Source organism: Dermacentor andersoni, chromosome 2 (genome assembly GCF_023375885.2).
Source record: "Dermacentor andersoni chromosome 2, qqDerAnde1_hic_scaffold, whole genome shotgun sequence".
NCBI classification, from domain to species: domain Eukaryota; kingdom Metazoa; phylum Arthropoda; class Arachnida; order Ixodida; family Ixodidae; genus Dermacentor; species Dermacentor andersoni.
The window spans coordinates 144,158,626-144,180,269 of record NC_092815.1 but is presented as its reverse complement, the minus strand read 5'-3'; the positions used below and the strand labels follow the sequence as shown (position 1 = coordinate 144,180,269).

The 21,644-nt window shown below is 48.3% G+C and overlaps 1 protein-coding gene across 1 annotated transcript in view; it reads right to left on the bottom strand.

Moving 5' to 3' along the window:
- Positions 1–237: 237 nt before the first annotated feature.
- LOC126540637 (phospholipid-transporting ATPase ABCA3-like) overlaps positions 238–21,644 on the bottom strand; it is an 80,266-nt gene continuing 58,859 nt past the window's right edge. Inside the window, exons 11-14 of the mRNA XM_050187478.2 lie at positions 20,790–20,977; positions 15,944–16,117; positions 9,863–10,085; positions 238–529 (exon numbers count right to left, since the gene is read on the bottom strand). Coding sequence (XP_050043435.2) covers positions 281–529; positions 9,863–10,085; positions 15,944–16,117; positions 20,790–20,977 — 834 coding nt within the window. The 3' untranslated portion in view covers positions 238–280. The remainder of the gene's footprint in view (positions 530–9,862; positions 10,086–15,943; positions 16,118–20,789; positions 20,978–21,644) is intronic.

The following is a 21,644-nucleotide window of genomic DNA, read 5'->3' as shown; positions in this document are numbered from 1 at the left end:
GCACAGTAATTTACGAAGGATGTGGAGGTCGGTGCTCGACTTTATCGAGCGGCATGATAAAATGTTCTAATAAGCTTTCTCGGACTTACAAGAAAAGAAATTCCACTTTCCCGTTCTCTTCGAGGTGAACTCCTTATAGCAATGAAATGACAGCGCCAGCCACAGTACGCTGTTTAGCATCAGCAGTAAACAAAGTGTGATAACCAATGAGGCCGCACAAACGTCACTGATGGCGCACGCCCCTCAGCAATAGCAGGTTGGCGTTTAATCATCGTGCGCGCTACGTCGTGATCGGTACGCTAGCGATTCCCGGCGGCGCGTCCTTTTCGTAGTAGCGAATCTGGTTGTCGCCGAAGTCCACCATCTTTCGCTCGCGCGCGAAGCCGATGAACACCTCCCCGAGCGAGGTGTCGTTGACCAGGAAGTCCTCGAACTTGATTTCTTCCTGGAGCATGTGCAGCTTGGAGACCACCTCGCTCCAGATAAGCGGGTAGTCCATGTTCGGCTTGAGCCGGTAGCGCATCTGGTCCTGCGCAGGCGATACGATCATCGGGGGCTTCGCATGCAAACTGTTTATAAGAACAAAATCAGATTAGTACAATACGTCACATTCTGCTGAAAATTGTGTTGCGATAGCAAGTATACGGACGCTCCAGGCGCATTGTCGCTGTCGCCGTGAAGTTCAGTATAAAATCCAAGGGCGACAACACCGTCGCCGCGCGGCGTATGCTGTATGTGGGAATGAAAGCACATGAGGAAAGTTGACGATCGCGGCTCAATCTGGCGCGCGCGAAGAAGAAAGCGGAGAATAAACGCGCCGTCTTCCGTCGCGCGAAAGGCCGTGGGGGGATGTGTGGGAGGGAGAGAGGGAGGGAAGGCGGCGCTGTGCTCCGGCAGCAACTGCATATTTCGCGACCGGGCGCAAGGGGAACTGACGATCGCGGCTCAATCTCATGCGCCATGCGCGGCGACTACGGAGGGGTTCCGAAGCCCGAGCCCCCTACGGAGTTTTCCGGACGGAGCAGGCGCATTCCCCCCCCCCCCCCCCCTTCGGTGATGCCGAAGTCGCGGTGGCTCAAACGGAGTCGCGGTGGCTCAATTGGTAGAGAATCGCACGCGTAATGCGAAGACGTGCGATCGCTCCCCACCTGCGGCAAGTTGTTTTTAAATCCACTTTCATTTCGATTAATTTGTCATTTCTTTAATTCATTTAGTAGGTGCAAGTAATTTCCCCTATGTTATCCTTTGCGTCCATGTTTGTTGGCTTCTTACGATATATATTATATATATATATATATATATATATATATGGGATTCGGAAACCTGGTCGGGCTCCAGAACTCTGGGAAAAAAAAATTAAAACTTTTCGCCTATGTTGCGTGCCATATATGGAGGAAAGCGGGGAGGCATCGCGGGACGGAGGGGGGAGGGGGAGCTCTTTGACTCTGCCAACAAGTGCGTGCTCCAGTCACTGCCACCTACCGATGGTATGGACTCCCGGCTACCTCAGGGACACACCTGCTCTTCCCGGCCCGCTACCACCTCCCAGCACTGGGAAGCCTGCTTGAATATGTGTACTCAAACGGGCTCCTAGATCGCCAATAGACTTCGGCCTCGCACGGCCTCTGCCTCGAGCGCCGGCCATCGCCCCTGGATGATGCTGACGTCTGCTGCCTGAAACCTACTCTCCCTTTCCCCCTCCATCCTCTCATCTTTCATTCCCCGCCCCCATCCCTATTACGCTGTGCCGTGCTCCCATATGGGCTGCAGAATTGAGCGTATTTTCCCTCTCCCAAATCACGAAGAAGAAGAAGTACTTCGCACGGCCGCGCACGTCGCATCTTAAAAGGGATCTGCAGACGGCTCATGCCTTTGTGCGCGTTGTGTGTTCTAGCCGCTGTTGCGTTGAAGCGATAAACGGCACGAAGTTCACTTCGCTCGCTGCTGCTGCCGCGCTTGCTCACACCAACGCTTTCACAGCGAGTAGCCGCGCTCATGGAGTGTGATGTGTTGCTGTTTGCTTGTGCACGCTGCCACCATGCTTAATTCAGTTAGTAAGCAACTGTTTCCAAGTTTATGCGGCCGATAAAGCTACTTTCCTTACTTCGTATAGCTGTCTACTAACTTGCTATCGCAATCGATGCTTTGCCTTTCGAGCGAAACCGCGAGTTTTATATTTTTTAAATAATGGGGTTTTACGTGCCAAAACCCTTTCCGATTATGAGGCACGCCGTAGTGGAGGACTCTGGAAATTTCGACTACCTGGGGTTCTTTAATGTGCACCTAAATCTAAGTACACGGGTGTTTTCGCACTTCGCCCCCATCGAAATGCGGCCGCCGTGGCCGGGATTCGATCCCGTGACCTCGTGCTCAGCAGCCCAACACCATAACCACTGAGCAACCACGGTAGGTGACTTTTTTATTTTTAAACACAGCAGCTGTATAGTCCAGGGTTTGACGGAACACTGCCTGGCGAGGGGTACACATTTTTATTTTTACCAGCAAACAAACACTCGTCAAAGTTTGAGTGTAATAACCAAGTACCCCTTAATAATCCTCAAGAACCCCGTCCGAGGTTGAATATCTTTGATGTCTTCTGTATTTCTGCCTTAGCAACACTTACTTCGTGTTTAATGGGAACTATTCCAGACAAGTGTTTGGCATAGCCACGGATGCCTTCGTTTCTGTGACATGCGGAAACTTGGCCCTTGCAGTCATCGAGAGAAAAGCTTTGGCTACCTTCGAGCGGCCTCTAAAAAGTTTCCTTCGTTACGTAGATGACTGTTTCTGCGTGATCCACAGCTCAAAAGTGCAACGGTTTCTACGGTTTCTAGACCACCTGAACTCTATGGAATGTTGAATTGAATTCACGGTTTAACAAGTAAACAACGGACGAATTGCCTTCCTCGGCGTCCTTGTTCAACGTTCTTGCGGCTGCCGCTCTACAACCGTGTATATGAAGCTCACACATTCGGGCAAGTGCCCCAGCTTTGCCTCAATGCATCCCATAGGCCACAAGCGCTCTGTGGCAGTCTCTTTGTTCAAGCGTGCATTCCGTCTTTTTTCATACAAATATAAAAAAAATTAAAACATCATCTCGCAGGTAACGGCTGCCCTCGCCAACTGCTACGTCAGCAGAAGCGCCACTCCACAGAGCCTCCCGGAGCCAAATCCACTCACAGTATGGAAAACTGCACCTATTCCCTATGCTCCCGGTATACGCGAGACGCTTGCACGAATTTTCAAGAATTATCACATACAAGTCGCACACTTGCCCCCGTACAAATGGAGAAGCCAACTGGTTAGCTTCTTTATTGTACGCGTGAAAGATTTCCGCGTGAAAGGCCCGTTGGAATGTGAACGCCACCCTGGAATGATGCATAAGGTACCTCTGTCAAGACTACCACGCATCGTACATATGAGAAACAGGCCACTTCAAACGGCGTATCAAGCAACACCAAAATGACACAGCTAAAGGACACGACGCCGCCAACGCACTAGCTGAACATCACCTTAACACGGGCCACAACATTGACTGGAATTCTGCGACTGTCATCGACACGAAAAAATCACTGTCATCTGCCTTCTTTTGGAATCATTATTAACCCTGCCGACGCCTCTTATCAGACACGCGGAAATCTACCAGAGATATACGCCAGATCGTTGCGCCATCTACTACGTATATGAGGAACGGCCCAACTCGTCTCGCTCTTCGTGAACAAGAAACTCGTAGAGGACTGGAAACATCATAAACAGTTCTTGTTTAAAGGGACACTAGAGTGAAAAATGATTTCTTCTGCATCAGTAAATTACCGTTATACAACAACAAAAACACCACTCTACAACGATAAGACGTTTGGCAAGCCAGAAAAAGCGCAAGAACGAAATACGGGTGGCGACGCCTACTTAAGCTCCCGCACCTGGGGGTTGTGACGTCTTGGATTTTGATGGTATCTTCTAGGGCCTACCAATTATATATAGCGGTACAGATTGACCACATTGTGTTGTAAAGGAGCCAAATATTAAACATGGCAAGTTTCGGGAACCTTTATTTAGCCAACGCGGCCCAAATGCGAAAATATACTTTGGAATCCCTGACGTCACGCTGACTTACCGGCGCTGGGGTTTCGGCGCGAAAATCAAATACTGATACTTGCACCTTCATTTTCTCATCTAATAATCAAACTATTTTAAATGACTGCCTGCAGGGTTCTCAAGCAATGCTTCATTAGTCTAAACTGATTTATTGTTTCGCTTTAGTGTCCCTTTAAGCTTTGGCGAGTGTTTGCTGTGAAGAAGAAAAACAGCAACTGTAGTGTCACTAAACTGTGATGACCATAAAAGTTGGTTTCTATACATATTGACAGTTTAATTGACACCTTCTCTATAGACAAACAAGGCGTCCGGTTTTTTTCTTTAAAGTTTTCAAGGAGGTCATTGGACGAGGGAGGGGGGGGGGGGAGGCTTTGCGATATCTTGCAATAGTGACGTTTTAAATATTTTAGAAGTTGCAGTTTTTCGATAGTTTGAAGATGTCGAACAATCCAAGCAGTAATTTGCGAAAGTCAGTTATGCAAGGGAAGTTTTGTGAATACGGGGGGAAGGGGGTGCTCTCTTGTGACAGCTCTCAGAAGTAGGAATGCATTCAGTGCATGTATGGCTCGTACACGGCCGGTGATAGCCTGACAGGCGTGGCCTTCACAGGCCATAAGATCACTTTTTCCTAGTCCTAAAATGAGGCCATGCATTCGCCTTTCGGCCACAGTTGGTTTATTATGATGAGGGCCGAATAAAATATTTGAAGAAATGTCGTGTACCACACTTTGCTCGTACCTTTGAGAACCACAGGCACCCCTACAGAATCGCTTATCAGTTGTTGCTTAAGGATGACAAACTTCAATATAAATTGCTCTGCGTCTGGGATTTTTTTTTCCGTTGTCTGTGGTACCGCGGCTGGAGGTTAGATTAAAATGAAAATTCTGGAGACTTACGTGCCAAAACAACGACATGATTATGAGGCACGCCGTAGTGGTGGACTGCGGATTACGTTCGACCAACTGGAGTTCTTTGACGTGCGCGCAATGCACGGTACAGCGGCGTCTTTTGCATTTCGCCCCCGTCGAAACGCGGCCACCGTCGCTGGGATTCGATCCCGCGCCCTCGTGCTCCTAAAGAGGCGCAACGCCAAAGCCACTAGGACAGTGGGTTCGCGGTTGAAAATGGCGCTGCTACAGGATACGTTTGTTGAAGAGCTGCATCAAAGGAACCGTCACATCTTCTTTTTCTTGTTTCTTTGTTTTTTACAGCGAAAGCTGTGTATGACTAACCTTCCGTAGTTATTTCGGCGTCCGTCAACAGCAAGTAAGCATCATGTGGGCCATCCTGGTGATAGTGCATAAAGGGTCCAAGCTCAATGGCACATATTCCTGTGGGCTCTGGAACCTGTAACGCGCCCTTCAACTACGGTATTCTTGTCACACGTGGGACCCAAAGAGGTCCCTGGCACATGGGTAAGAACAGATGTTTTTGAAAAAAAGAAGAATGAACAATACGCGTACGAGGAGTGCCGGAGGGAACAGCAACGAGAATGTAAACGGCGCCGGCGCGAAACGACCACCGAATAAGAACGTTCCCGCGATGCTGAACGAAAACGACAATCGCGAGCCCGGGCACCTCCGAACGAACAACGACGCCAGACTCGCAACGCAATACTGCGGCAGAGGTACCGGATGGACCGAGTGAATGACTTCGAAGGTGCGGATGCCAAGTTCCGACGAGACATTCTGGATAAACAATTCGGATTTGCTTGCAGAGTGTGCGACCGTATGTGGCTCGAGAACGACCTGGAGGGGATCGGAAATGCACGAGACGTGACTAATCGGAACCGCGCGCTACAGGTACTGTCCCCTGCGTTCCCAGACGTTCCCGGCGACCATACTCGTGTTGCTCGACGTTCGTCATACGCTAAGCACTCTTTGTTGAGCACACACGCAGCGCATGCTGTCCTTTGTCTCATTGAATTGTTTATTTCAATCGTTAACTATTGTCCGTGATAAGGAAGCAGTGGCAGCGCTGTTCGACTGAAGGAAAGATTGTATAAATGCATCGGGCATTGACTATCGCTCATTTCTAGGACGTCACGGGGGAGGTTAACTTCTCTCTCTATCGCAGTCTCTCGGGTGCTATGTTTTGGAGCGGGGAGGCACATGAGGCATCTGCAGTGTGTGTATTTTTTTGTGGATGGACCTTGTACTAAATTTTTTGTCACAGATCATAGACCTCTTCATTACGTCGTACAACTACATCTTTTCACACAATCTTTCACAGCATATTTGGCGAAATCTTTCAGTACATCGTGTAATAACGTTTTCACAAAGCCCTTTATGTAGTCTATTATTCGCCGAACTTTCTCGTGCCAACTTGTGCTAGCGTTGTTGCGACGTTATTGCCATCATTCGCTGGTGCTCTGCTTATCTTTAGCTAGCTCTCCCGAGGCGACGTTCTCACTCCGTGCCCATTCTTAGCGGCATACGGCAGTTTCGCTTACCCGGCACGTCACCCTCTTCCGTTCTGCTAACTAGTCTTTAGTAGTTGGGCGTTTTCAAGCCGTGTGTGCCGCGACAGGAGCAGCTAGTAACTCAGAAAGTGAAACGCTGAGGCAAAGAATGCCTGTTTTTTTCGCGCTAATAAATTTCGTGATCTCTAGCTTGCGAAAATGAATGACGTATAGTGTTCGTGAAACCACAGAGAAAGAAATTCAGCAAGAACGGACACTCGGCGAAAACTGGCAACAAGAAAGACGTCACGATAATATTCACATCAGCTGTTAGCTGACGCGAGCATCGAAAAAAAAGAAAGAATGTGAACTGAAGTTAACAGACAATGCTTTGGTCTTTGTATGTTTTGCCGCTATAAATAAAAAGCTTTGCTTATAAATTAACTTTTACCTTTCGACTTATTTTCTTGAGTTACCTAGCGGCAAGTCAGTGGCGCGCCAGATGCATTCGCCATGCGCCAGACAAGCCACTGAAGTGAGCGAGGCCTGCAGCGCATGTTTTTTTTTTCTGTGTAGGTCTGGTTTCTAAGGCTCTCGGCATGGCATTCCTGCACTAATTGGACCCCGGCAAGATGAGAAATTTTGTTTTACTATCTGCGGTGCATTTCAAGCAATTTAGGCTTTGGTCACGGCACCAAGGGCTTTGATGCAGGTAGCGAAAAACACCTCGGCGGTTGTCGTGCAGTTAGGTGCGTACTGAATTGTACTGGGATATGTTTGCGAAGCTTTCTGTGTACCCAACATTATTGAAAATTATTTGGGTGCTTTTTGGGCCCACTCGCCGCACCGGGCGTTGCGACGCAGTTTGGCGTGTGCTGAATCCTACTGGAATGTGTTTGTGGCGCTCTCTGTGGGCCCCAACATTACTGTAACTAATTTCGGTACCTTTTTGGGTACTTTTCGGGCACGCTGACCGCACAGGACGTGCGACAGACATGTCGGGGTGAAATACAGGTCGGCCGCTGTGGCGCAGTTAGTTTAAAGGGGCCTTGACATCAAATTTTCGAGCTTATATTATGCATTGCACGTCAAACCGTACGCGTCCCGTAGTGAGCTGGCAAAGTTTGAATGCCTTCGGTAGAATAAAACATTTTTATTCGAATTTTTTAATGCCGAAGTTGAACCGTAAAGCAGTCTGGCGACACTGAGTGGCGACAAAATGAATCTGCACCACCGGGAACGACTCCCTCGGGTAAGAGAAGCCGCTCTCGAAGGCCATGCTTTTCTGGACTGGAAAAAGCGGAAGTGGTTGCAGGAGCTGGAAATACGTCGTGGTCGCCACGGGCTCCTTCCTTTTTGCACGTGCGTCTTGGTGCATCTCCGGTTTGCTACGGCTTTCCATCGCGCAAGTGAAGGAACTGCGGGCACAATTCAGCGGCGATGCCGTTCCTACGCCATTGGGTGCTAGAGCGTGTAATTAAATACGTCCAATGTGGTCTCGAACTGTTTCAACGCAGAAGAGAGAGGTATCCCCCTCAGTTTGTGGCGTCACACAGCCTTGCCAAGATGGCGGCTGGCGTCGGTCGGAGCAGTTGAGAGGCAGCGACTTCAAATTGAAATTTCGGGTTAAAATGTGCGCTGAGAGCCCAATGTTTTTTTTTTTTTTGTATAGCCATATTATGGGCCCTCTATTCTCAGTAACAAATATAAACTGAGAACTGTTGGACGGCCGTGTCATGGGCCCTTTAACGCTGGTTAGTTTCGCGCTGACGGAGTATTACGGGGCCAAGTTTGTGATGATCTTTATGGCCTCCTCAAGCATATACCATATTTTGGTACCCACGCTTGTCTAAAACGTGACGAGCGACTGCCAAGAGTGATAACACGAGAGGGTGTTGCTTGCGCCCATGAACACGCAAAAGATAACGCCCAGTAGCTCAAAAACCAGGAACTTGCGAATATTCCGTCCTCTGAAGGACTGAAAACAAGCTTTGCAACCACGCATTTGTCTTGAGTGCGAGTAGAAGGCATTCTGCGAGCGTCTAGCATGGACTGGCTGGGAGTCTGTGCTCTGCCCACCTCCGTATACGTGGCGCAACATTACGTCAGCTATCACGCCAAGTTGTGTCGAAAACGTGCAGTTGCCCGTGTATTTGTGCTCTTAAAAGAAAATGAATTAAGGCACGGGAATAGGGGAACGCTTGGAAATTGGATGTCTTTATCGTATTTTATGGACGGTATTGTTTGGGAGGAGTCGGGTATTCTCTACGCTATGTTTGTAACGGCGAATTGCCTTGATACGTAATGTCGCCTATTCACCACTTTCGCACGTTTTGCCTCTATATGGTGTTTTCCTATCAGGTCTAAATACCAAAAGGACGCAGGCTTACAATTTACTTTATTTTCTCAGCTGACGTGTGGTGGAGTTCTGTACCAGGACCACTGCTGCTACCTGGTGCCACAAGATTGGACGACCGTAAAAAAAAAAAAAAAAAAAAGCCCGGAGCGAGCATTGATATAGAGCAAAATAATTCCTCATTTCACAAGGCGTTTTGAGTCTATAAAACAGCACGTTACACAGAGGACAGATTCGATGGAGGCTTGTAAACATCGCTTGTAATTATATTTATTTTAACGAATAATAATAAAAAAAAAACATTCTGCACCAAGATAGTGCGGCGCCGATCAGCGCAGCCGGCGTAAGGCGTACCAGCTAGCGTTCAAAACGTGCGCGCCCAAAAACGAAACAGGAAGTGTGGTTCAGGTTTTCACATCATCTGCTTGGTGCGTTACAGTCCATTCGGACGCTGAGCTCTATGGTTGTGTCAGCTCTTGTTGAATGTCTTCCTCTATATTGAAACGCTGAAACGGAGAAATGTCGCCCAACCTCTGAGGCCCGTGGAAGAGAAGCATTTGGACACGACGTGTCATATGTACAGTCAGCATTACGCCCATATTTGGCACGTGTACAATACGCCCTCAAATGAAGAGGGTGTATTCTACAGCAATAAAGTAGCAGCTTCGTCTACACTCTCTGGCTTCCTGTCTTAAAATACCCAAATTATGCCTTTTCTGCAAGTTTTCTCGCCGCTCGGGAATGCTCGTGTTCTCACTCACGGGCATCGTCTATCTCGCACTATCCATCCAAATCTTGTCGCATCACCACGGACCCACGTTTTTTTTTACGCACTGCTCGCGTAGCAACGGCCTTTCCACCCATATCACGCTCACCTGCAACCACGATCGCTTGAAATCTGCTCTTGAATACGCAAACGCTTACCTGCCTCCGCTGCTGGCATTATTTGAAGCTCATTGGCCTCCTAATAAACCCAAACAAGGCAACTTTCGAGAGGTGCACAGGCTCACCTCTCGCTTCTCGGCAATGACCGAGTTTGGGAACTCCCGCTTGATGCCCCGGTTGATCTCCTTGATAGAGCCTTCCTGCGTGCTCTGGGCCACGGTCAGCTTCACTACGATGGTGCATCCCTGCGTGGCCGACTGCTTCAGGGCCACCGTGTCGCCCACGCGGGTGAAGTCGCCGCCCGACAGGATGCCGACGCGGGTGCACAGCTGGTCGCACTCGCGCATGCTGCAACCAGTGCGGCGATGAGGTCAAACCATGAAATATGGTGTTGCGTAATAAAGAAACCGGACAGTAAGCTTACGACAGGGGAAACGTGCCATAGAAAGAGAAAAAAAGGCGTAGCTTCGCCCGAAAGGCGAAGCATCGATTGCGATAGCAAATTAGCAGACAGCCATACGAAGTATGCATAGCACTCTTATCGGCCGTATCAACTTGTAAACACTCGCTTGTTAACTGAATTAACAAGCATGATGTCAGCGCGCACAGCCAACATTAACACAACACACTCGGTGACCGCGGACACTCGCTGTCAACACGCTGGCGTTAGGAAGCTCGGCAGCAGCAGCGAGCGAAGTGATCTTTGTGCTGTCTATCGCTTCAACGCAAACTGAGTGCCGAGAACACACAACACGCACAAAGGCACGAGCCGTCTACGCACCTAGACCCTGCCCCCAACGCAGATCGATCTCCAAGATACGATCGCGCGCAGTCTCCACATTCACAGTTGCAGTCAGAATAGAACGCCGCCTCCCTTCTCCGGTGCCTCGCACGCGACGGAAGACATTCTTCGCCGCTTTCCTTCCTTTCGCGCGGGCGAGATCGAGCCGCGATGGTCGGCTCCCCTTGCACGCTTTCACTCGCACATAAAGCGGAAGGCAAGCGGCGACGGTGTGATCACCCTTGGACTTCATAGGAACATCACGGCGACGCCAACGGCAAAAATAGGCTAGGAGTGTCCATATAATTGCTATCGCAATAAAATGGCAGGTGTGTAACGTGGAGAGATTCGAAGATGAGACTGTGGATTGAACATCAGAGGTGGTAGAAAATACGACTCGTATAAATTGTATTGCAGCTGAGGTCAGGAAATTGAGTTGCGTGCGTCACTAAATAAAATTTGTTCCGAGGGAAGGAAACTAGCACAAACAAGGACAATGTAGAATTACGTGAAGTGATTAACTCAGGAAGTTTGCATGCATCCATGTGCCAGTTCGGTAGGCGCTGGGCAAGTGTGACCGCGCAATGAAATTAACATGATGTTCACGATCACGATGGTGTTAATATTCCGCCCGCGCCACTCTCCCTGTTCTTTGAAAGACGAGTTCACTTGCTTCCGTACGCCCGAATGGGGAAGTCAATCTTGTTCCTTCACTCGTCGTAAGAAGTGAACGGCCTCGCCTGTTCGTAAGATTGCGGGGCTGTTGAAGCCAGGCTGCGGGAACTTGAGAGGAGACGAATCAGAAGCGTGTTGTTGAGGAACTTGTTCTTGGCCTAGTTGATGTTTTTTTACATTTGAATTTTTACCATAAAAAAGACACAGGCATAGAAAAGAAAACGATGATGCGTATGCGATGACATTTCCCATATTGCCTTTATCGTTTCTGTCTATGTTTGTCTTTTTAAGCATGTTGTAGAAAGACGGAGAGCGGCTCGAAATTGCTATGTGTATACGCGCTTGACAACACTAGAGTAGGAGCATACATTTGCTGTTCTGAGCGTTGTGGTTGTGGCGATCGCTAGCAATGCAAGAGGAAACCATTTATTTATTTATTCATTTAATTATTTACTTATTCGTACACCTCAGAGGGTACAGCAGGAGTATTGCGTGAGGGGGGAGGGCGTCACATAATAACAAAGAAAGAACAAAAAAGAACTTCTACAATGTTATAAATATAAACGTGCGACGTGAAATCAATGAATACAACATTTTCAAACTGAAATTATCCAGTCATATAAGGTAAGATTCTACCACTACAAAGCAGGTTTACACAGTTAATAGGATTGTTGCATAATTACATAATAGGGTCAAAATAGGAATACTTGAACACAACCCAAACATTACAACTATTTTTTTCTGAAGATTAGAGAGTTGTTAATGTCAGCGATGTTATCGGGAAGACCACTCGCATGTTTATAGCACGTGACAAAGCAGACAACTTAAATGCATTACTACAAAGAAAAATGCGCGGGAAGCTGACGTATTTGTGCAAGTGCCTATGTGAGCGGGATGGACGAACAGGCAAGGTGGATGAGTGTTCACTATGAATGAATTTATTTTACAGAAAAGAAAGCAACGGTAAATTCTAGCGTGATTCCCATGATGGTAGGGACAATGACAACTTCCGGTTGACGCATGACAATAACGTATCTGGTTGGATACGCTCGAATATGGATTGCAGTCTCTGGCAATAAAACGTGCAGCACAGCTTGGGATCGACTCGAGAATATGGATTAGATATGACTGGTGACGTGACCAAATTGGAGCCGCAAATTCTAGTTGGGGTCGGATTAATGCTTGATACTTTTTTTGTGAAGGAAGGAGCTCCATGGAGGTTGCGTTTGAGATAATCTAGCGTGCGCGAGGCTTTAGCTGCTATTTTTTTCAATGTGCGCAGACCATGAAGAGCTTGGTGTTAGAAGAATACCAAGGTACTTGTATGATGATGCGCGGGTGACGAAGTCGTCGAGAGAGTAGCTGAAGGTGGAACACAAATGTTTACGTGTAAATGTCATTACACATCACCATCTGGTGCTCCGCGGCGTCGAACGGCTTTATCGAATCCGCTCTGCAGGAGGCAGTCGAAACCGCAGAGTCCTACCTCGACCACACGGGCCTCAAGTGCTCCTCGGCCAAATAGGAGCTGTTGTTGTACTGCCCAAAACGACACGGCAAAAGGCCTAAGGGATGGAAACCACCGACCGAGCGCAACATCACCGTCAGCACCCGAGACGGTCGCCCAGTCCCCAGGGTCGACTCCATCCGAGTACTGGGAATGATTATTGAGGCGGGCGGATCAAACATCCAAACGGTCCACAAGCTGATGACAAAGACGGGCAACGCAATACGACTCGTACGCAGAGTGGCCAACTATCACCGCGGCCTCAAAGAAGACAATCTGCTGCGTCTCGTACACGCGTTCGTCCTATATCACTTTACATACGTCGCAGCAATGCACAAGTGGAAACAATCGGAGCATGACAAGCTCAATACACTCATCCGAAAGGTAGTGCAAGCAAGCTCTTGGGCTCCCGACCACCACGCCGACGTATCGACTCCTCGAGCTTCGGGTGCACAATACGCTCGAAGAGATCGCCGAGGCTCAGGAGAGAGCGCAGATGATACGACTGACGATGACCAAGACCGGCCATCACATCTTGCGCGAGCTCGGCTACTTCCCACCGAACACCCAGGATCCGCCGGAGTTTACGCCGGTTCCCCACGAGCTCCGCGACCTGATCACGATCGCACCCATTCCCGAAACGTACATCCGGAACACAATCGAGGCATGCGCCTAGCCCGGGCCACCGCATTCGTCAAACGCGTAAACAAGAAAGCGGACGACGTCGCTTTCGTGGATGCCGCCGGCTACCGATGCAACCGAGCCTTCGTTGCGGTAGCGGTCTCGTCCTCGCAACGGACTTTAAACGCCGCCACAGTACGCACACGTGACCCCGAGCTGGCGGAGCAAGTGGCCATAGCCCTGGCAATGCTCGACAATAAGCGAAAGACAATATTCAGCGACTCGAGACCGGCCATCAAAGCGTTCGAGAGAGGAGTCGTCTCCGATCAGGCGTTACGCGTTCTCCGCGGCGCTGATCCCAGCACCCTCAAACACCATACCGTCATCTGGTTTCCCGCCCACCTGGGTCGGATCCCGGGCGCACCGCCCAACCTCAACGAGACAGCCTACGACGCTGCGCGCGCGCTTACCGACCGTGCCGTCACCCCCGGGCAACCGCGTCTCGATGAGCTGCAGACGAACAGGGACGCCCCAGTAACGTATAATGAAATCACGAAACGCTTTTACTTGGGACGACTTCTCTTTTCGCCCCCGCACCCCAAACTGAACAGGCCGCAGGCGCTAACGCTACGCTTGTTGCAGACACATACTTATCCAAACCCCGCCACCTTACACATCATCTACCCGAACGTTTACCCCGACGATGCGTGCCCCTCGTGCGGGGTGACAGCGACACTCGCACAAGTGCTCTGGGAGTGCAGAAACGCTCCGACCGGCTCCACCTCCGACAAGTGGGAGAATACCATACGAAGCCCGCTCCTACAAAACCAGCAATGGGCGGGAAGCTGGCTCGCAGCAGGCTCCAGCAGGCTCGCGCAGCGGCCGCCAGGTACTCCCTGTCGGTCCCTGCGTGGGAGACGCCCACTGCGCGCTGACGTGCGTCCTGCAGGACTTCTATTAAAGTTTTTCCAATCCAATCCAATCCAACCAGTATTGACATGATGGTGCAGCCCTGGGTGGCCGACTGCTTCAGGGCCACTGTGCGGGTGACGAGGCGCGGGGGACAAAGTTGTCAAGCGAGTAACTGAAAGGGGAATACAAATGTTTACGCGTAAATATCAATAGTTGGCATTTACCAGTACTGACTATAATGATGCAGACCTGGGACCCCTATAATGTAAAGCTATCTGTTCTTATTCTGATCTCCTGACGCCAAAAATTACGCAACCACGGACGCAAGCATCGGGCGGTAATCCGCAGCGTTGTTTGAAAAGCCCAACCAAACGCGCTTCTCGTTTATGGGTGGTCACGCTTTTGATTTAAAAACGAGTAGCATTCCCTACATTGAGTAGCTTCTTTTATATGATTGGCTGACAAGAGGCGAGGAGCAGGCCCGAGTGGAGAGGGTATCGATGGGGCCGAGCCAGCACAGTGAAAGTAGGTAATCGGCTGAGGACGATGGCGCCGGCGTCTGCGATCGGTCCGCTTCCCGTTACTTAGCTTGCGGTGGTTGGTCGAAAATCGCGGCGGCATGCAACGGCCATGTAAGTTTTTTGTCAGTTGCACTTAAGATAGGCCTTTTTTGAAGGCGTGGCTAGTCTCTGCACCTCCTTCGTTCATTTTCTGGGCTCTTTAGGTATGTGGTACTTAAACAGAAATATGGGGTTTTACGTGCGAAAACTATGATATGATTACGAGGCACGCTGTAATGGGAGATGACTCTGGAAATTTGCACCATCTGGGGTTCTTTAACGTGCACCTAAATTACGCGGGTATGTACACTGGTGTTTTCACGTTTCGCCCCCATTGAAATAGGGCCACCGTGGCCGGGATTCGATTCCGCTACCCCGTGCTTAGCAGGCCAGTGCCATAGCCGCTAAGCAACCACGCCGGGTGCGCGACTTGGTTGAGTGTTGTTTGGAGCCATTCATTTTGTGTGATTTTCATAAACTTATTGAGCTGCAAGTAGCGTTGTTGTCGATCCTCCTATTATTGTGTTCTGCTCGGCGCCCAAGACACTAAGTCGAGTTTGCATCAACTAGCCCAAATTTGACTCTTTAAGTTTGGAATGTTTCATACAGAAAAGAAAACAGCACCAAAGCAATAGTGATTTGTATTTCTGATTGGTTCACATTTAAATGATGCAACTGCAACTTTATCTTTAGAGAGGTGCTGGAAAAATGACTCTTTCTACAATTAGTACAACGTTATATATAACTTTGGCTAGAATGCCCCCGCCAAATTTTTCTCATCAGTATTTCATGCATTGTATTTATGTTTTCACCAGCAACGAAGTTTACCAATAATGGCTGCGGCACCTCATAATTGCGTTGGCATCTCCCCTGAAACTCTCAGTAAACAAATATAGCCGCATGACACCGAATCCATTAGTATAGAGTGGTCATATATCTACAAGCCTGCTAGGCGAAGACCTTGCATAGCGCGTATACCAGGACTGTGAGTACCAGCTCTGTTCTTGAGTCCCTTCCTAACTGCGTTCAGTAAATTTCATGCCTGCTTTTCGTTCAAAGCTTGAGCTGTCAGTTCAGAGTCTGCACCCTAAACACTCAGTTTTGCGCAACACGCCCAAGCACGTGCGTGCGACTGCGAGTAGCGGCCTACCAGTGCGACGTGAAGAGCACTGCCATGCCGCTGGACCGCTGGATGCGCGTGATTGCGCGGAACAGGCGGCCACGTGATATGGGGTCCACGCCGGATGTGCACTCGTCTAGGATGACCAGCGCTGGGTCTCCAACCAGGCTCATGGCCAGCGACATCTTGCGGCGGGCACCCGAACTAGAAACAAGACAAAACGAACGCATGCGAGTGCCGCAATCCGACATATTGCTACAGATGCTACAGTAAGTCGTTTCAGCTGTAATATACCCGGAGAGTATTGCCTTTAACGTTCAAAAAGTAAACTTCAGTCATTCCATGGAGACCACTGAGTCTAAAGGAGCTATCTGATGCACTATTAACGGGACCATTCAATAGGCCTCGAAACACCAAGCGCAGGAAGCTGCACGTGACATCAATGGTGCGACTAGTTGAGACATGTGCCGCGGTACAAACTCGTACCTTTGCAATGTGAACACAAGTAATAGCTTTGAGGTTTGTACTGGTGCTTTGACTGGCAGCCGTACTACGACCTCACTGAATGTAATAGAGAATAGCTCAGGCTATATTTAATGTGAGCCGAGCCACGCTGTGTTATCTATGCTTTTTATCAAATGTGCAATGCACTTTAAAAAAGAAAAGCTCGTGTTGTCCAGTAGTAACTGGACAGAAATGGCACATTTATTGCCACGGGCATAAGGAAATTTCTGTAAGTTGTCATTGCCCACCTCAGTGCTCAGCAGTGTTCACTGCGACGACGAGCTACCTGCACATCACTATGGAGGAAGCCGCTTGTCGGCGCCCACCGTCTTGACAGTGCTGTGAATTTCCCTTTGCTATCTAACTTGTAAAGCATGAGACACAAGCCACGGTGGCTAAACCTCGAAGGAGTTACGCTGGTGAGCACTGTGTTCAGGTTAGACTTCCTGTCATACAGCTGCAATTGGACGATGACAGACAAAGAACAAGCCTGGATTCTTAGGTTTGGGTACTCGTTAAATGAAACAAAATTTTTAAAGCGCAATCCAGCGCCCTCCGTTATGGTGTCGCTCACAGTTGCTGCGCCATTTTGGGGGGTGTTAATGCCTATCCATCAATCGATGAGTCGTAAGACCTGATGTCAATCTATCCCATGCCATCAGACTAGGTTTGTCTAGTAATCTGCTCGCGAAGCACAACTGACACCTTCCAGCAGGGACAAAAATAGGGTCTTACTGGCGTTCATGCGCTTTAAGTCTTTGTCTGCAGCACAGAGCGTTCCATCTGAGATCAAAACTGAGAATGTTTTCGCTTTGGATCGTGCGATCGCTCTTGGAAATCCGCTCACACTGTAGTGCACTCGTGTGAGACTGCAAGCTGCGAAGTCACTTTGGAACGGTCTGTTCCGCAAAATCTTTTGGAAAATGAAGTGTACATTTTTTATACCACAATCAGCCTGACGCGATCGCGTTTGTACGGCGTCTTGGTGACGCGGCCCACCTGTGCTGCGCGAGGACTTTTGACCTGAACGCTCTGGTCATTGCGAAGCGGCGTGAACCAGGCAAGGATGATGTGTGAATATTTGTACGGAGGGAGCTGTCGTTCTCGTCTTGTTTGAGCCACTGCGTGGTTATTAATCGCGTTCGAGTCAATCATGCTAAACAACGTCGCTCTGAAACTGTATTGTTCCTATTATATTATTATTATTATTATTATTACTATTATTATTATTATTATTATTATTAGAAAATGCGTCGCAAAATTTTGAAGCGTCAAAGCAGCGATAGCGACAGCTCGCGCTATACGCGGGGTGATCCTTATTGGGTTTTCAGGATGTATTAAAAGTCACCTGTTGCAGACAACATAATTCTAGTCCTTGAGCTAGATCATGCAGAGAGGCAGACATTACTCGCAAAATAAGTGGAAACACATATTCAACTAATTAACAACCTTACAGCACATATTGCAATGTACGAATTGTAGCCGGTGAGCTTGCAAGGCATATCTACTTGCAATTAATTTCCAGAATGACACCAGTTCACGGATATGCGCCATCAAACTCGCCGCGAAAATGCACTGTTGTTCCACTTACCTGTTTAACAAATCGCTATTTTATGCACTGAAGCACAAATTAACTACAACGCCCATATGTTTCGTCCCACACTTTGGAGAAATAATATCTCGAAACTGGTGTAATCCTGGAAATTCATTTCAAGTGGATACATCTTGCAAGCTCACCGGCAACAGTTCGCAAAATGCAATAAGCGCCACAACATAACTAATTAGGAAATTAATTATTAATGATTTAATTACTTGAATACGTGTCTCTATTTCTCATATTAGTATTGTCAGCATCTTTGATTAACCCAGCTCAAGGACAAGAATAATGCTATCTGTCACAGGCGATATTTAAAAATTCCTGAAAGCTTAAAAATGATCACCCCGTATACTCTGGAAACCAGCTGCTTAAATATGTTTTCTTTTTTTGATTTCGTATTGCGCTGCAGCGATGTTTTGTATATATCCTCATGGGCACATGTTGAGTGGCTGAGCCCTTTGGTCTCCACCGCCCTCAATTTGCGGCCTGAAATAATGACAAATTTCACAGCCACAAATATATTTGTTGTACATTCACGGTGTTTATGCTAACTCCTGCCAAACATTTAAAAAAGTTCACGTATGCGTTGAGAGATTTGATCCAATTTTGTGCTGTTCACTGCCCTCTTGGGCAATTCAAAATTATTTTTTACTGTGGGCTCAGGTGATTCCTTACCGATAAATTACAACCAAGTTCTAAAGTACTGCCGTAAATGCAGTATGTTCACTGGAAAAGTCGTAGCGCCCATTGAGAAATATCCAAATAATTTTTTTTCGTTATCATAACTGCTGTGCTTTAAATTTTTCCAGGCTTCAAAGGACGCGTGCGAGATTTAATGAAAGTACCATGTGACTAGGCGCTTACGCGCAGTAAGATTACTGCCGTCAAGCATGCTACGAACGAATGATTAATACTGCACACAGACCGAAGGCATGAACCGGCCTCGAGCAACGGAGATAAATCGTATACAATGGTTTTAACTATACCACGTTTACCGATATATCTTGTCTCTTGAAGCAATGAAACAAATGTAGCCGTGAGATGTGGGATAAATGATGCGTTTTTGCTGTACAGCGTAAAGAGTGATGGAGTTGTGGTGGCGGATGGCTGTGTGTCGGTGACGACAGGTGCGATCCCCGCCACTTGTTTTTGCATGTGGCTCAGGCGCAATTTTTAAGGCCTTGCACGAGCAAGCTGAAACACCAGGTATAATTCGCGAGCGCACAAGTCGGAGGAAACTGCGCAAAAGATCCGCCACTCATTGCCCCGCCAGGAGGGAAATTTCTGGGAAGTGATAGTTATGCGAACGCAACACCCACCACTGCAGGAAATTCCAAAAGGCTAGAGCTTACTGGAGTCGCCGTGAGAGCAGCAAGTGCTGCAGCGATGATCTAGCACGAAATTGGAAACCGCGCTGTGCGCTCATGACGCGTTGCGAGGGCTCTGGCCACGTACTTGGAGAGAGGCAAACGCGAACGCGCGCGAATCCGGGGTTGTTCCGTAAGATGAAGGGGTGTCGGTTCCGAGTACCGTGAACACAAGGACAACCATTCATTATAAACTCGTACCACAGCAAGACAGGCAATACGAACGAGTTGAACTTTCAACAAATGTTCATCCTGCGCAATGGTGTGGAAGACGTGGGCGCTTTGCTTTCTTGGTCCAAGTTGCAATTATAGCGGCTCCTCTCTTCTTTTCGTAAATCCGAGGCGTAGGATCTCGTTCAGCAAACGAGGGCTCGAGTTATGCCCAAGCATTTGTGGCGAAGCTTTCTGCGTTTCGTTTTCTAAATCCACCGTTCAGCTCATCGAACCTTTTAAACAGTCACACCAGTGGCAGCTTTCGAGTCAACTTTTTTTTTCTCGCCGTTGTCAAGGGTGTTTTGGTGAACACGTTTGATCGGGGCACATGCGGCCATGACGAGAAGAACGAACTCGACAAAAGGCGGTACATGCTCTCGGACTGGTGCGAACAAATCACACGTGGTTCGAGTAGGCGAGACACCTTTTCTCACTATTTCATAGAGTTCACCTGTACAAGACTTTTCTGTATCCTTTGTTAAAGATGATCTACTCGTCGACCCCTGCCCTCCTGCTCTGCTGTGCATTTCACCACGACCACAGCGCGATACGAGTACATCTGATTGTGTAACAATCTCCAGATGAGTTCTCTATGCAGTGTTTCCCGCTGTAATAATTTCGCAATCTATAAAGTCAATTTCGTTCCAGTTCTTGAACACACCACTTTTCGAGCAATTGCGCGCCACATGACTTTCTATTCTTTAGAATGCGTTGCGAAATCAGTTGTACTTATTCTTTTGGTACTTTTCTGCCAAGCCTAACTGGATGAAAGCCTTCATGTTTGTTTTTGCGGGAACTGATGCGGTATGCTAGCACACCTTGGTTACACCCTGTCTTGGTTACTTGTGCAGTGACTTCTTACGTTCATAATGTTCGTCCACGGAATTGTGATTTTGATGACTTATTAATTAATGTGATTGTGCTCACTGTAGACATCTACGGGCGGCGAGTGCCGTCAAGCAGTGGTTCGAGACTGCTTATGTTTTCCCGTCTTGAGCTTTCGCAAAAAACAAATATATACTGACTGATTGAAAGATTGACTGACTGTGTAAAGCTGATTAATAAACTTTGGGAGCTACAGAAAGGCCAACAAATCACGAACGCATTGTAAGCGTGAACACAAACGTTGCAGAGCCCCTTTCAGAGTAGCGGTATAGAGAGCCGGACATTGGTCACTGGTCTCGCATATACTGACCCGTAATCGACGGTCAGGTGCTTGGAGTGGCGCATGAGGCCGACCTGGTGCAGGATGTAGTGGATCTCCTTGTGCATCACGTGGGGCGTTAGGCCGCGCAGCCGAGCTATCAACGCCAGCATCTCGCGCCCAGTGAGCTTGAAGATGAGAGGGTCCTCTTCGGGGCAGTAGCCGACCCGCTTCAGGTACTGCGTGGCACAACGCAGTTGTCAGCGAGCAATTTAACCCTGCATGAAACTACGCGACCGTACAGTGGACGTAGTACTGCCGGATGAAGGTAGGGATTCACTGAAGAAGCGCTTAGTTGCCTGGGCGGATGAGACGCTGGGAAGAAAAAAGAATCCTATAACTCTGTTTCCGGGAAGCAAAATCAGGTGTAGAATGATACACTACCGCAAAAATAAGGTAAGAAAAAGAAGAATCAAATCAATTCGTAAAGACTGAAATGCATCACGTGGATGTGGCGTGAAAATCGCTGTCAAAGATGAATTTCAGCCATCTCTTATACTCACTGACTCGGCGATTGAGGTGGCCTGGATTGTTAGACGTCATTGTCGTGTACACTGTGTTATTGGTGCGTGTTACCGGCCTCCTTATAGACAGCCCAATTTTATATGCCTTTTCAATGACGTTGTAAAGAAGATTGCCAATGATTTTCCGAATGCCGTTCTTGTTCTGTCGGGTGGTTTTAATTACTCCGCAATAGAAAGGTTGACAGCAGAATCCTTTCCCGATAGGTAAAACCACCCATACGAGGCAAAAAGACATTCTAGATCTCATATTTACGATCCATTTTGAATGTGCAAAACGCACTTGTTCCGAACTAAGCGATCACAGAGTCGTGCACTGTACACT